At 40.2% G+C, this 15,298-nt stretch overlaps 1 protein-coding gene across 4 annotated transcripts in view; it reads left to right on the top strand.

Moving 5' to 3' along the window:
• Positions 1 to 14,237, top strand: part of zfhx3b (zinc finger homeobox 3b) — a 483,313-nt gene extending 469,076 nt beyond the window's left edge. For all 4 annotated transcript variants that reach the window (XM_068049197.1, XM_068049196.1, XM_068049199.1 and 1 more), the window contains 2 exons: positions 887 to 6,325; positions 9,445 to 14,237. In XM_068049197.1, coding sequence (XP_067905298.1) covers positions 887 to 6,325; positions 9,445 to 10,991 — 6,986 coding nt within the window. In that variant the 3' untranslated portion in view covers positions 10,992 to 14,237. The remainder of the gene's footprint in view (positions 1 to 886; positions 6,326 to 9,444) is intronic.
• The last annotated feature ends 1,061 nt before the right edge of the window (positions 14,238 to 15,298 follow it).

Below are 15,298 nucleotides of genomic sequence, written 5' to 3' on the forward strand. Positions count from 1 at the left end.
TGTATTGGATTCAAACTACAGGAAGTCAATCTCAATGGCAATACAAAGTGAATGAGATGATCAGCTAGCAATTTGAACATCAAAGTATTTTGTAGAATTAATGGTACTTATTGGAATTGTATCCCTTAATGTGGGAAATGAAATAGTTATTTCTATAAATTTCTTAGTATAAGGGCTGCCTGATTTGTGTTCATCCAGGCTTGTTATTCCATCAATATCTACCTTTGGCAAATGTCAGATTATGGAGTCACCACTGTTTTCGAAATGTTCATCCTACTGGGTGTTGATTCGAATGCTAACAAAAGTAGCAGTTTCACTTTCACAGTTAATATTATATGCACCGAGCATTGCCTCATCAAAAACACTAATGCCAAATTCAAAACCCAATTTCTGCTTCAAAACTGGTTGTATAGCCATTTCACTGCATTCCAGCATAGTAGCAAAATAAATTGAATTTCAAAGCACTATAAATGGTCTTATACTGAAATGTATGATATTGAAGACCAGCATATTGATAACACCGGATGTATGCGAAGCTGAATGCAAAGTTGCAGAAACATCACTACCTCCCTAAAGTATATGGGCCTAGTTATTGGTTTTTCCTAGTTAAAAGGATAAGAATAGTATATTCCAGTAAATTATATCAATTTGATCTGTTTCCAAACTCGTTGAAGATAAATTACTATAAAATATTTAAGGTACTTTAATAAAGTGGTAACCTATTATATTTTGGTATTCAGAGGTACAATGCACAAATGGTATTGTTAATCTGAAAGTTTGTTCAATATGGCGATAAGTCTCTTATGCAGTAAAAGCAAATTAGAAGTGGGACTTATTAAAATTTACTCTACCCACTGATAGTTCTCATTAAATTTGTTTTCATTAGAAACATCAGATCAACCAGAAAAGAGCAGTGTACCTTCGGAAAGTACAGAGCGTAGCATGGAACCAAAGTCTTCTGTTGACCAGAGTTTAGTGAAGGATGATGCTGGGTTCCTGTGCTGGAAGAAAGGATGTAACCAGTTGTTTAAGACTTCCACTGCACTTCAGGTCCATTTCAATGAGATTCATGCTAAAAGGCCCCAACTACCTGTATCAGATCGTCATGTCTACAAATACCGCTGTAATCAGTGTAGCCTAGCCTTCAAGACCATTGAGAAACTCCAACTGCACTCTCAGTATCATGTCATTAGAGCTGCCACCATGTGCAGTTTGTGCCAGCGCAGCTTTCGTACCTTTCAAGCCTTGAAAAAGCACCTCGAGACCAGCCACCTGGAACTGAGTGAGAGTGACATCCAGCAACTGTATAGTGGACTTGCAGTCAATGGTGATGTTATGACATTGGGTGATGCATCTCTTAGTGAAGATCAAGCCCTGGGTGCAGATGAGGATAAAGATGAAGAAAGTGATTCGGATGAGAAACAGAGCCCTGTTGGAAGTGACTCTGGATCTGTTCAAGAAGATTCTGGCTGTGAGCCAAAACGGGCTCTGCCATTTAGGAAAGGCCCTAATTTCACAATGGAGAAATTCCTGGATCCCTCTCGTCCCTATAAGTGCACAGTTTGTAAGGAGTCATTTACGCAAAAGAACATCTTGCTTGTCCATTATAATTCTGTGTCCCACCTGCACAAGCTGAAAAGGGCACTTCAGGAATCTGCTACCGGTCAGTCTGAGCCAACAAGTAGCCCAGATAACAAGCCTTTTAAGTGTAACACATGCAATGTGGCCTATAGCCAAAGCTCAACCCTAGAGATCCATATGAGATCAGTATTGCATCAGACTAAAGCACGAGCAGCAAAATTAGAAGCTGCTAGTAGCAGTGGAGGTGCTGGTGGTACCATTAGTAACAGTAATGCTACCTTAGGATTGTCAACATCTAGTCCGAGCCCAAGTGGCAATAGCAATGGGAATGCTGATGTTGGTGTAGGTGGCAGTGGATGTGGAGTTACATATAGTGCTGCCTCTAGCTTAGGTTTAATGAGTGGAAGCCAGATCACTGCCGATTCCATTGGAACATCTACAATTAGCAATTCTGTTGCAACCAGCATTGCCACATCTTTGGAACAGAAAGATGCCAGCAAGAGGAAAATAGCTGATATGATCACATCCCGGCAACAGACGCAACAGCAGCAGATGCAGACCTTGGCCCACGTTCAGGCTCAGGCCCAGGCCCAGGCTCAGGCTCAGGCCCAGGCCCAGGCTCAGCTACAACAAGAACTTCAGCAAGCTGCTCTCTTCCAGCCCCAGCTGTTCAATCCAGCCTTACTACCGCATTTTCCCATGACCACTGAGGCTCTACTGCAACTCCAGCAACAGCAACTATTATTTCCTTTTTATATTCCTGGAACAGAGTTCCAACTTAACCCAGAAATCAACATATCAGCAAGTAGTGCCACATTAACAATGTCGGGGACAAATACTTTGCTTGAAGATGTGAAACCCCATACTCAGAATCTGCAGCACCAATTGATTCAGCAGCAAGGGCAGCAGTCTTCTCTAACACAGCAACATACAACTTTGCTTCAACAAAGCCAACAGCTGGACAAGAAACCAAAAGCAGTTATAAAAGACAAGGATGGGCATAAAGAGAAAGAAAATTCTGAGAAATCTGATGAAGGATTGAGGTCAAAGGAAATTTCCATGGAAGCACATAAATCCAAAGATAGGAAAGATCAAACAGCACATAGTGGGACTGAATCTTCCTTACTTCCTCCTCGAATTCCGTCTGATGCTCGTGGTAATGCCACCAAAGCCTTGCTAGAGAATTTTGGGTTTGAACTTGTCATTCAGTACAATGAAAACAAACAAAAAGTTCAAAAGAAAAGTAAGAATGGCTTAAGTGACAATGTGGATAAATTGGAGTGTAACACATGTGGCAAATTGTTCTCTAATATTTTAATCCTAAAGAGCCATCAAGAGCATGTGCATCAGCAGTTCTTACCATTTGAAGAGCTTGAGCAGTTTGCCAAACAGTATAGAGACAACTATGATAAACTATATCCCCTGAGACCACAAACGCCTGAACCCCCTCCCCCACCCCCACCTCCACCACCACCCCCACCTCCACCACCAGCACCACCTCAAGCATCTACTGCTCAGAATCTTACTTCTACTGCCCCACCTCACACACCACCTGCTATTTCAACCTCTCAACCCTCTGTGTCAATTTCTCAGCTCTCTATGCCAATGGACTTGCCTATTTTTTCACCTCTTCTGATGCAGTCAATGCCTTTGCAGTCTTTACCACCACAAATCCCCTCCCAGCTAACACCAGTGGACCCGAAACCTGCAGATCTGGCTCAGCTTTATCAACAGCAGCTTAACCCCAATCTGCTTCAGCAACAGCAGAACAAGCGGCCACGGACACGCATCACAGATGAACAGCTCAAAATCCTCAGAGGGTACTTTGATATAAATAATTCACCAAATGAGGACCAAATCAAAGAAATGTCTGACAAGTCAGGGTTGCCACAGAAGGTAATAAAGCACTGGTTCCGAAACACATTGTTTAAGGAACGTCAGCGTAACAAAGACTCGCCATACAACTTCAACAATCCTCCTGTTACATCACTTGAAGATATTAAGGAAGATTCAAAGCCTCCCTCCCCAGAACCTGCAAGGGCTGAGTATTACAGAAGCAATCGATCAACTAGGACAAGATTTACTGACTATCAGCTGCGTGTCTTGCAGGATTTCTTTGATGCCAATGCTTATCCAAAAGATGATGAATTTGAGCAACTTTCCAATTTGCTGAACCTTCCAACTCGCGTAATTGTAGTTTGGTTTCAAAATGCACGACAGAAGGCGCGCAAAAACTATGAGAATCAGGGTGAAGGAAAGGAGGGTGAACGTCGTGAGTTGTCAAATGATCGTTACATTCGCACAAGTAATTTGAATTATCAGTGTAAAAAATGCAGTTTGGTATTTCAACGTATCTTTGACCTCATTAAACACCAAAAAAAACTGTGCTATAAAGATGAAGATGACGATATTCAATATGACAGTCAGACAGAGGACTCCATGGATGCATCTGAGATGTCAGGACCCTCTGCTTCATCTTATAGCACTCCTATGACCTCAGCTGTCTGTGGTTCATCTTCAACAGCAACAGCAAACGTAACTTCTGGAAATATGCCTCGCACCTCAACTGCGAAAGAGGAGGGTCCCTCTAACCCAGAGTTATCTGATGAGAAACCAAAGCAGCCTGAATCTCCTGATACACAGCAGCAGCATTCACAAGAGAAGCTGTTACAACCAAAACTTGAGGCACAGCAGCAGCAACAAGATCAGAAAACACAGGTAACACAGCAGAAGGCCCCACAGCTCTCGTCACCTCCGCAATCACAGCAGCAGTGCTCTGTACCCCAAGCCATCCCTAGCCCATCTCAGCTTCCTCACGTTTCCTTAAATCCACTTCACACTTCAACGCCACAACAGCTTGGAAGCCTACCTCCACAGATGATTCACTATCAGTGTGACCAATGCAAACTGGCATTTCCAACCTTTGACCTTTGGCAGGAGCATCAACAGCTTCATTTTCTATCTGCACAAAACCAATTTGTACATCCTCAGTTCTTAGATCGTCCAATAGAGATGCCCTTCATGCTTTTTGATCCCACTAACCCTCTGCTAGCCAGTCAGATACTTTCTGGAACTCTACCTCAGATCCCAACAAGCTCTGCTTCTTCACCTTCCACACCAAATTCCGCTATGAACACATTAAAAAGAAAACTGGAAGAAAAGGCAAGTGTTAGTCCTGGAGACAATGATAGTGGAAACAATGGTGATGAACCTCAGAGAGATAAGCGTTTAAGGACGACTATCACCCCAGAACAATTAGAAATCCTCTATCAGAAATACCTACTTGATTCAAATCCAACACGGAAAATGTTGGACCACATTGCACATGAAGTAGGCCTCAAAAAACGTGTTGTTCAAGTTTGGTTCCAGAACACTCGTGCTAGGGAAAGAAAAGGACAGTTTAGAGCTGTTGGTCCTGCACAAGCTCACAGACGCTGTCCATTCTGCAGAGCCCTGTTTAAAGCTAAGACAGCACTGGAAGCCCACATCCGATCACGCCACTGGCACGAAGCTAAACGTGCTGGGTACAGCCTGATCATGTCTTCTGTTTTGTCAACTGATAGTGATGGAGGAAACCTATTGAAGATAGATCCGATGGATTGCTCCGGTTTTGCCCAGCTTTCATCAATAAATAGTGACAGTCAGTGTGCTACTCTTTCACCAGTGAACAAAAGTGGAGAATTCTCACCCAAAGCTCTTCTTAGTCCGTCATCTATCAAAGTAGAGGGTCTTGAGGAATTTGATGGTCCTACAATTTCTTCAGTGAACTTGGGATTTGACCAAACTAGGCTTGATAATGATGACTGTTCCTCAGTCAACACAGCTATTACTGACACTACAACCGGAGATGAAGCAAATGCAGACAATGACAGTGCAACAGGAATAATAGCTGATTCAAAGCACGTCTTTTATCAAGCAGAGGGTCTTCAGAAGATAGTGCAATCATCAATACATGAAAATGAAGACAGGAGTTCATCTGGCTTGGTCAGCCCATCACCTAGTTATTATGCTAAGGAGTTGGAAAATGATTGCATGATTGATTACAGTGAGACATCAAGCCTTGCTGATCCCTCTTCACCCTGCCCTGGTGGAAGCAGCACATTGTCAAGGCACTTAGACAATGAACGCCCGGGGCAAAAACGCTTCCGTACTCAGATGACAAATCTCCAACTAAAGCTGCTGAAATCCTGCTTTAATGATTACCGAACGCCAACCATGTTGGAATGTGAGGTTTTGGGAAATGAAATAGGGCTGCCAAAACGAGTTGTTCAAGTGTGGTTCCAGAATGCTAGGGCTAAGGAGAAGAAATCCAAGCTGAATATGGCAAAACACTTTGGTATCAATCAGACTACTTATGAAGGACCCAAAACAGAGTGCACTTTGTGTGGCATCAAGTATAGTGCCCGGCTGTCTGTACGAGACCATATCTTTTCTCAGCAACATATCTCCAAAGTGAAGGAGACCATTGGGAGTCAGCTGGATAAAGAAGTTGAATACATTGATCCAGCTACTGTCCGTCGGCTAATGGCTCAACAAGAACTAGACCGTATTAAGAAAGCTAATGAGGTTCTTGGTTTGACGACACAGCAGCAAACACTTCAGCAGCAGGGCTTGTTTGATAATCCACCAGTACAAGCTCTTAATCTTCCTACTGCCTACCCAACATTGCCAGGGATTTCACCTGTATTACTGCCAGGTGTGGGCAGTCCTTCATCTTTACCTGGCTTTACTTCATCTAACACAGGTGGGTAGCATTAATGGTTTAAGTTTACATAACATAGCTTTCTTGGTAGATTTCAATCTGATATTTGCCTACTATACAAATTTAACTTGTATCACCTGGAGTCAAATCCAGCCCGACAGATAGGATGAAGGTGTCCTGTCTCTGAAGGCTGCTAACAACAAGGTTAATACAAATTGCAGGGATATAAATCCATGGCAATAAATTGATACAAGTTTGACATTAAATTTTTGCAATCTTGCTCTGGAAGGCCCCAAGAATAGAGTGTGGGGAATGGAAAAGTAAGTGTTGGGAGATGCTCTTCTGAAATTGGTGTTGAGGTACTTTGTCAGGATGAGCCATACCTGACCTGGCAGTGCTTTTTCCACTGTATGCAAAATTGAAAGTGTCCCATGCATGTTACCACTTTTCACTTTTACCACGCATGTATATACAATAACCACAAAACAAAGCCAATTCAGTTATTCTCCTGAAGTAGCTACCACGTTGTTGGAATAATCTCTCCAGCATGTAACTTGATAGCAGCTGACTTGCTGTTAGGTATTGTGACGTCAGTGCTAATCTACCCTATAGATTCATTTTATGTTGTAGTGGATCAGGTATGGACTTAATAGAGATTCATGTTTGTTAATTTAATAATATCAGGGTTCTTGACACTTCTTTGGAACAGGATCATGTCAGCTGCAGGAGCTACATTAAAAATATCAGTATAGTATGGTTAAATGGAACAATTTGTGAAGAAGAAAATCTTTGATATAATGTTACTCACCTTTTTTCTATTACATCGAATCAGATTTTATTGTTATACTAAATTGCATTCAACAAAATACTGCATTAACAAGTCATGTTCAGTTGTACGTATAATCTGTCCTTGTATTTAATAGAGGCTGTTGCTGCTTTAGTTACAGCACTGTATAAACTACAGTTACATAAGTTCTGAAATAAGAGTGAGAATTTTTTAAAGTTAGACAGAGATCTTTCGAGTGTATTCTGAAAAAGAATGACTTTATTCTGTTAGTGTCCCTTTGTGTTCAATATTGTGCAAAGTAAACAGAAATAGCACTTCAAAGTACCTCATTTAAAAGAGAGGAGAAAAGCTGAAGTAGTGGAGATTCACAAGCCTTATTCCAAATGCAGCAGCAGAGGTGTAGTCACAGTATGTCAAGAGATAGAGTCAAACCTCTTTTCAGGTGCAGCCAAGGACATGGTTATTAGTTTCATAATTAATTTTGAGTATACTATAGGGATTTCATCATGCCAGCGTGACCATAAGAATATCATAGCATGTCTAGGAGAACTAATTGTGACAATTGAATACTTAAGCCTTTTACTTGCACATAAACAGACAGCGGAGATGAATTAGCAGTTAGTGTTAAGATATTCACATCCATCAAACTATACCATTCCTGCCCAGGAACCCACTTGAAACTAGGCCCCTTTATTGAACTTCAGTGCTCTAGCCTTATAACTATTAAGCTACAGGCTCTCTCCCCAACATGACCAAAATGGACATTTTTTTAATAGATTGCATTTAAGTGGATTTTACTGCTCATCAGGTTTGCGGAGATGCCCCGCATTGGTAAATTGCATTCCTTATGCCAACTAAGTTAACTTGGCACTGAGCTATTGTGGGCACAGTTTTGCTCTAACAGTGAGATGCTAATACGTATTCCACGTATCTTAGGTTTTATTTTGCACTGTTGTGCACTTTCTAGCCCACATTTTTATCTCCTTGTTTCTTGCTTGGAAAACTCTGATGATTAACTCAGCAAAATATGCAAAATTAGTAGTTCTCCAGTGATCTTAATTGTTCTCTTACCATTGAACCAATTAAAAATATGAATTTATAAAATGGTAATGGTATAAATTTTTGCATCTATTTTTATCTCTCAGTGGAGGGACTAGGATGGAATTCCACATTGACATTGCTGGCTTTCTAATGCTCACACCCAACTGCCCATGCTTCATATGTGATGCTGCAAAGTGAGTGTCGCACAGTAATCCCCATTACGACAGTCATCGCAGCTCAGTTGGATCCAGTTCTTACCTATGATCCGCAGCTATGGTCACTAGATAGTGATGAGGAGCAGAGCTCTGGCTAAATTTCCTCTCCCAAACCAAAAAGAAACAAAGCCAGTTATGGGTCCATTTGCTGCCATTTGAGCTGAACTAACTCAGCACAGACCAGGGGTTGAACCTATCACGTGGTCCGTTTGCTCCAGTGCTCCACTAAACTGTGCATTTACCAATTAAGCCTAAATTAAAATGTTCCAAAAGGGGATTAGAACCACAACTATCAAATTTATGTCACTAACAATTATACCATTTTAATTAGAGTTTAATAGTAACAATAATTTGTGTCCAGCTGGTGCCATAACATTACTTTGAGGTACTGAATGCTGTGTAGTACTGTGTATTAAGTAGTAAATCACTCTCCCTGCAGGTCTCTTCACAGTGAATTCTTGATACCAGTAAGATATCCAAGAAAGCTGCTGGGCAAAAACTAGATGCATAGCTGTGCTAGAGTTTAGGATAATGCAATTTGGAGGGCAAGTCAAGGTGTGCTTCAGTCACAGCACCCAATCACTGCTTCAAAAGCAGCAAAGGCCTGAGATGGCCCAGTTCATATCTGAGCCAGATGGTGATAAATTGCAAGTCAGAACTAGTGGAGGAATGAAAGAAGTAAGTTACAAAATAAGATTGGGAAGAAAACAATGTTTGAAAAATTGGGAAAATTAAGTGCTATTGTACATTGGATGATGATGTATAAGGAAATACACTGTGTAGGGTGAACTGCAATAAATTACTTATGAAAGCTTCAAAAGGCAACAATGTTGAGATTAAAAACTGGCCACTAGAATTTTGTTTGGTGGCTTTGCACAACTTTCTTGTAGTACTGTATTTTGCTGGTGGCCTGAAAATTGACTCAAAAGTGAAAGACCCACTTGCATTTGTAAAATTCTAGTCTTACTGAAAGGCATACCGGATGAAAAAACAAAAATAATTAATTGTAAAGTATTCTGCAAACATAATAAATTGAAAATCAAGCACTTTTTATATTCCTCAGTACTCTTGTGGGCCTGTTAGTGTTTATGTTTGTTCTGCTTTGTATTTGTTTTTAGCTTTAACTTCTCCTAAACCTAATCTTTTGGGCATTCCTGGTTCAACTGTACCCTCCCCTGGCCTTCCTACTACTGGACTGTCAAGCAAGCAACCTCCTTCATTGACATCCCAGGCCCCAGCACAGGCTACCACAACAACACCACGTCCAGCATCAGCTACCCAGCAACAACAACCCGAACAACGTAAAAGCAAAGAAAATGAGAGGGCAAAAGAAAAAGAAAAAGATAAAACAGATCCTATACCCACAGCAAACAAGGAGAAAAATGACAACAGTGCTGGCACATCAGTACCTCTTCCTGGCATGGAGTATGTGGTAGATCCAGCCCAGCTTCAGGCTCTGCAAACTGCACTGGCTTCTGATCCGACTGCCCTGCTCACCAGCCAGTTTTTGCCGTACTTTGTGCCAGGCTTTTCTCCATATTATGCCCCACAAATTCCTGGAGCCCTTCAAGGAGGATATCTACAACCAATGTATGGGATGGAGGGTCTCTTTCCCTACAACCCAGCTTTATCCCAAGCTCTGATGGGACTGTCACCAGGTTCTTTGCTGCAGCAATATCAGCAATATCAGCAAAGTCTACAAGATGCCCTCCAGCAGCAACAGAGGCAGTTGCAGCAGCAACAGCAGCAGCAACAGTTACAGCAACAGTTACAGCAGCAGCTACAGCAGCAGCAGCAGCAGCAACAGCAGCAACAGCCAAAGCAGCAGCCTAAACCAAGCCAAGTCCCCGCCCCACAACTGACAGCTTCCCCAGACAAAGAATCCGCCAAAGAATCTACTAAAACAGAAGAGCAAGCCAGTGCTCCCAGAGAAACATCCCGTCCAAAACCAGAAGAACGGCAACAAACAGAAAGCAAAAGTACGGACTCGCTTGACCTGTTCATTGTTCCAAAGGTGCAGTACAAGTTGGTCTGTCGCAAGTGTCAGATGGTCTTCACTGATGAAGAGACAGCCACGAGCCACCTGCAGTCAATATGTTTCTTCGGTCAGTCTGTGATAAATCTGCAAGAGACGGTGCTTCGTGTCCCCACCAGCACCTACCACTGCCTGGCCTGTGATACTACACTGAGCGGGGGTGAAGCTCTAAGTCAACATCTCGAGTCAACCTTGCACAAACACAGAACAATCAAACGAGCAGCAAGATACGCCAAAGAGCACGCTAGTTTATTACCTCACTCAGCCTGCTTCCCCGATCCTAACACCGCATCTACCTCGCAGTCTGCCACTCACTCTAACGACAGCCCCTCCTCCAGCCTGTCCCCCCATGCCTCCATAAAATCTTGGCCTAACATTCTTTCCCGAGCCTCAGTCAGGAAGCCCTCTTCTTTACCTTCTCTCTCCTCATCTTCAACAGTTACCTCAAGTTCATGCAGCACCTCAGGGGTTCAGACCTCTATACCAACAGACGGCTATTCAGATGAGTCTGACAGTGAGCTCAGCCAGAAGTCAGATGGCCTGGATTGCCCACTGGAGGGTCCAAATGACCCCAGCTGCCGCAGAGACAGTAGTCTGACTAGTGTAGGAATGGACACCTTCAGATTGTAAGCTTGAAGATGGACAATATGATTAATAAAAAAAACAAACCAATTTCAAAAAAGACTAACTGCAATTCCAAAGCTTCTAACCAAAAAAATAAAATCTTTCAGGATTGTTGTCTCATATTGATATGCTGGCAACATCTAAACCTGTTACACTGGTTGCTAGAAGGTACTATGGTTAGCTGAGCAATGACAGAAACCAGAAAGCAATGAACTGCCTCAATTTAATTACAGTGGTCTTTGAACCTGAAACCCTTTATTTCCCCAGTGCAAACATGCCCTAAGTTGATAGCACAGCAGATGTCAGCATGTACCTTATGGGATGACAATCCACCATTTACAGTTTAGATTTCTTGCTATGTAAGCATTCGGATACCAATGGCTAGCTAAAATGTAATGTCTTGTATTCTCAGGTCAATAGCTCACACCTTGTTCTGTTTTCAGAATCATACTTTGCTTTTGTTTGTTTGTTTTCTGTTCTTATTTTTTTTGTTCCAGAAAATGATTTTTTTTTTGAATGGGCAGAAAGTATTCAAAAGAGTTAAAATATTAAACACATCTTACTGGGGATTTACAAAGAATAGCTCTTCTGCTGTATAATCTGAGGGATAATTAAGCACTCCCATCGCCACCAAAACACAAGAGTGTTGAGGACTTGTAGCTGAGATAACAATGAATTTAAAAGAAAAACTAACTTTCTGTATTTATGATAGATATGAACATTTTGGTGTTGAGTAGTTTGTTGCATTGGAAATGACCTAAACAGTATGGTAGATTGAAAACCTTTGTGTACATTAGCTTTTGTATTGTCCAACAGAAAGCTCTTCATTTTGATGTTGTCTTGTTCATTCCTATAGGGTAGATTGAATCAAGTTACTGGTCTATGCTTTTCTGTCGTATTCCTTCCTTTCCCACCTTCCCCTTCCAACCTTGAAACCTTCCTTATTGCCCACTTTCCTCTTTGAAGGTGGTTTGCTCTAGTTTTATAGAAGGAAGAAAAAAAGTAAATTTAAAAGATTTTTTGTGGATAGGGTCCTTTTCAATTTTTTTGTGAACCTTTAAGGAACATAATGATTATTTACCTGTGTCTGTAACCTTTGTGCACTTACCTCTCTGCTTTTGTAGATACTGTGGAAATTTTTCCTATGAAGCAGACATTTGTTTTTGTGTAGTGTGGCGGCAGTCTGGTCTTTTTTTGGGGGGGGGAGGGAGGGAGGAGATTAATTATTATTTTTTTCTTTGTCATGAGAGAAAAAATTCTCGCGCTTTAACAAAATCCAAAGACATACACTTTCACCATTGGTGCATAAAGATGAAAAGAGGCATCTTTATACTTGAGAATTTGTTCTTCTGATTTAATAAAAATTTAACAAAAAAGGAATGGTAATATCCAGGTCACTGCCGTTGCTTCTTCTGCAAGCAAAGGAGTGGCTTAAGACAAAACAAATAAAAATACCAAAAAAACTTTTTACTTAAAGGTTTGTCCTTGTATTGTGGAATAAGTGCAGTGGTGGTTAGAAGACACTGCTACTACCAAGAATATCCGATAGCGATCTTTTACGAAAATGTCTTTGTTATTTGGGCACTTGTGTTATGTACATCTCTGTAGTCACACTAATGTCAAAAAATTCATTACTAGCATTAAAAAGGTCTGAACACTTTTTTAAAAAAATCTTTTTTTGCTGCAAATGTTGTAGTCACACAATAGGTGCTTGCTTATACTTTGCTTTTTGCTAAGCTTTACTGGAAACCAATAAATCAGTTTTAGCCCTTGCTTTTTTGATATTCCTTTTTTCATCTTTCTGTTGCAAATGGAACGTTTTTAGACTGTGAATACACCTTTCCATGGTTCAGTTTGGCTGATGCTTTTACAAATGTCAAAAGCCAATGAAAATTGCAGAACTCCAGTTCATTCCAAACTATCAACTTGGAGTTTGTTGCAGGGACTGATGTTTTGTTTTAATTTTGTTTTTGTTTTTATTGTTTTGAAGTAGTCAATAAGCTGTTGTACATATTCATAATCAGGCTTGTGCACAGTGCAAAAATGATTTTTTGTAATAATTACATGCAGATAGTATAAAAACTCTTCAGTTTCAGAGGTGACAGAAGTTTAAATTACATTTAAAAGTAGGCCTATTTTACATAAAGATATCTGATAACGTTCAAAAATGGAAAATTCAAATTCTTTTCTAAATGAGGTTAAGAAAAAATAGCTCCCACAAGATGAAAAATTTTATTCCAAGGTTGTACAGTTTTTGTTTTTGTTTTGTTTTTTGATGTGATTCTATGAGATATATTCGGCATTTAACTGTTAATTTGTATGTTAGTATGTTTCTGTATCATATATAATTTTCCTCATATTAACTGTTAACATTTTAACACTAGCATTATATTTTAAATACTGGTTTGTTTTATGTTTTTTATCTTTATATACTATGACATGGCCTCTTAAGGTGCAATTTTCTGGTTTGTATTTTCTTGGAACTCTGACCTTTGTTTCCAAAGTCTGTTCAGTAGCACTTGTACTCTACCATTTACAAAGACTAATAATTGTGTGGGTCAGGCTACCCCAAGTTTTACAGTTAAACGTAGCAAGACGTACAGGTGAAAAGTGGACAAGACATATTTGCATCTAAAGGCACCACCAGTACTGAAACACGGAGCTGGAAAAAAGCACTGAGCAGTTTTTTGAAAAAAAAATTATTTAACTATATATGAATGTGGCCAAAGCTTTAAGCAATGAGAATGGTGCCACATTAAAAGTGTCCATTTTTTGTGGCATGGGGAAAAAGAATAAGACAAGAGAAGCATTAACACAAGTCAGCATACTTGATGTATCTAAGTTCTTGGACAATAAAGAAGATTATTGTCGTTCTTGTGGAGAAACTGCCCACTGTGAACAGCATTGACTTTTACATCTTGGGCAACTTTGGAAACATTACCCTGAGGTGAAAGAGGTATCTCCAGCCTTGCAATGTACAAAAAAGAGCAAGTTAAACCAAAAATGATGTTCTTGATGTTTTTCTATAATGTAGTCTTGTTAGTTTTTTTGTTACTGTAACAATAATGAAAAAAAATTCAACTGTACCAAAATCATGGAAACTAACAACCACGTGGATTTCAAACTTTAAAAATTTTGTCACAAACCTTGTTGTCATAGTTAAGTTGATTGTAGATGGTAATTGAATATACTCCTTTGAAAATACTTCATCAAGTATGTTTCTTGCTCATTGTGATACATTAAAAAACCCAGTATGAGCAAAACTTTATGTGTTTGGTTATATTATTCGCTCATTTAAGAAATGATACTTGATCCTATTGAAAAAAGCTTAAGATATCCAACCTCGCCATAATACTACTATAGAGGTGAGATACTGATGCCATTTACAAGCAGATGGTGGTAGGTTACATGGTCCACTTCCACCTGTTAGCAGGAAGGCCTGAAGACCACAGGCATAGAGGTTTCATACATGTGTGAGTGTACATGTATTAACCATGTCATGTTAGTGTGCACTGCACATTGCAATTTGGGCTGAAATTCTAGTCTGCTGTAAGTGAAGCTGGTGCTCAGTGGCATCAATATTAAGTCTCCACTTCTAGGTAGTCATGCTGCTGGTGCCACCTTTCACTTCATAATAAAATTAGCAGCATTGCATGGCACACTTGACATCAGTGTGTTGCAAAAGCTCCACAGTAATATCCAACATGCCATTTTTATAACTGCAGCATTAGATTTGCACAAACCAATTCTCCCTTTTACATTCACAGTTGCCCAGACTACTAACATACTAAGCGAGCTACTAAGCCTCTGACATTACAAACGTAGTTGCTTGTTCTGACCATATGGTGATCATTAAGGTAGTATAGTGAACGTCGGCTCCAATCTTCACAAGTCAAAAATATGCAGAAATATTTCAGTTTTTACCAGTGGGCACCAAACCCGACCTCTTTTGTCATACTAATAATTCTTTGATCTCCATGTGGTAATAATATGTTGCAATGCAACATGTGTTTACCATGTGGAGATCATTATTAGCTTAAGGATTGCAGCTAGGGCAAACAGGGCTGAATGAGAATCATGACCTAGTGACAGAAGGTACTGGCAAAGTTGGTAAACTAGCAATTTTAATGAGTAGATCTCCTGAGAAATATTGATTTATGTGTCTGATTTGTGGACATCTTTCCCAGAATGGACTGTACAGTCAATAAAGTTACATATCAAAAAAGTGCCAGATCATATATTTGTATTCGTGCAATTTTGCAAACAGATTTTCTAGTTAATGTAATAGTTCAATCAGAATGTAAATTCTCAAA

Source organism: Heterodontus francisci, chromosome 17 (assembly GCF_036365525.1).
Source record: "Heterodontus francisci isolate sHetFra1 chromosome 17, sHetFra1.hap1, whole genome shotgun sequence".
Lineage (NCBI taxonomy): Eukaryota > Metazoa > Chordata > Chondrichthyes > Heterodontiformes > Heterodontidae > Heterodontus > Heterodontus francisci.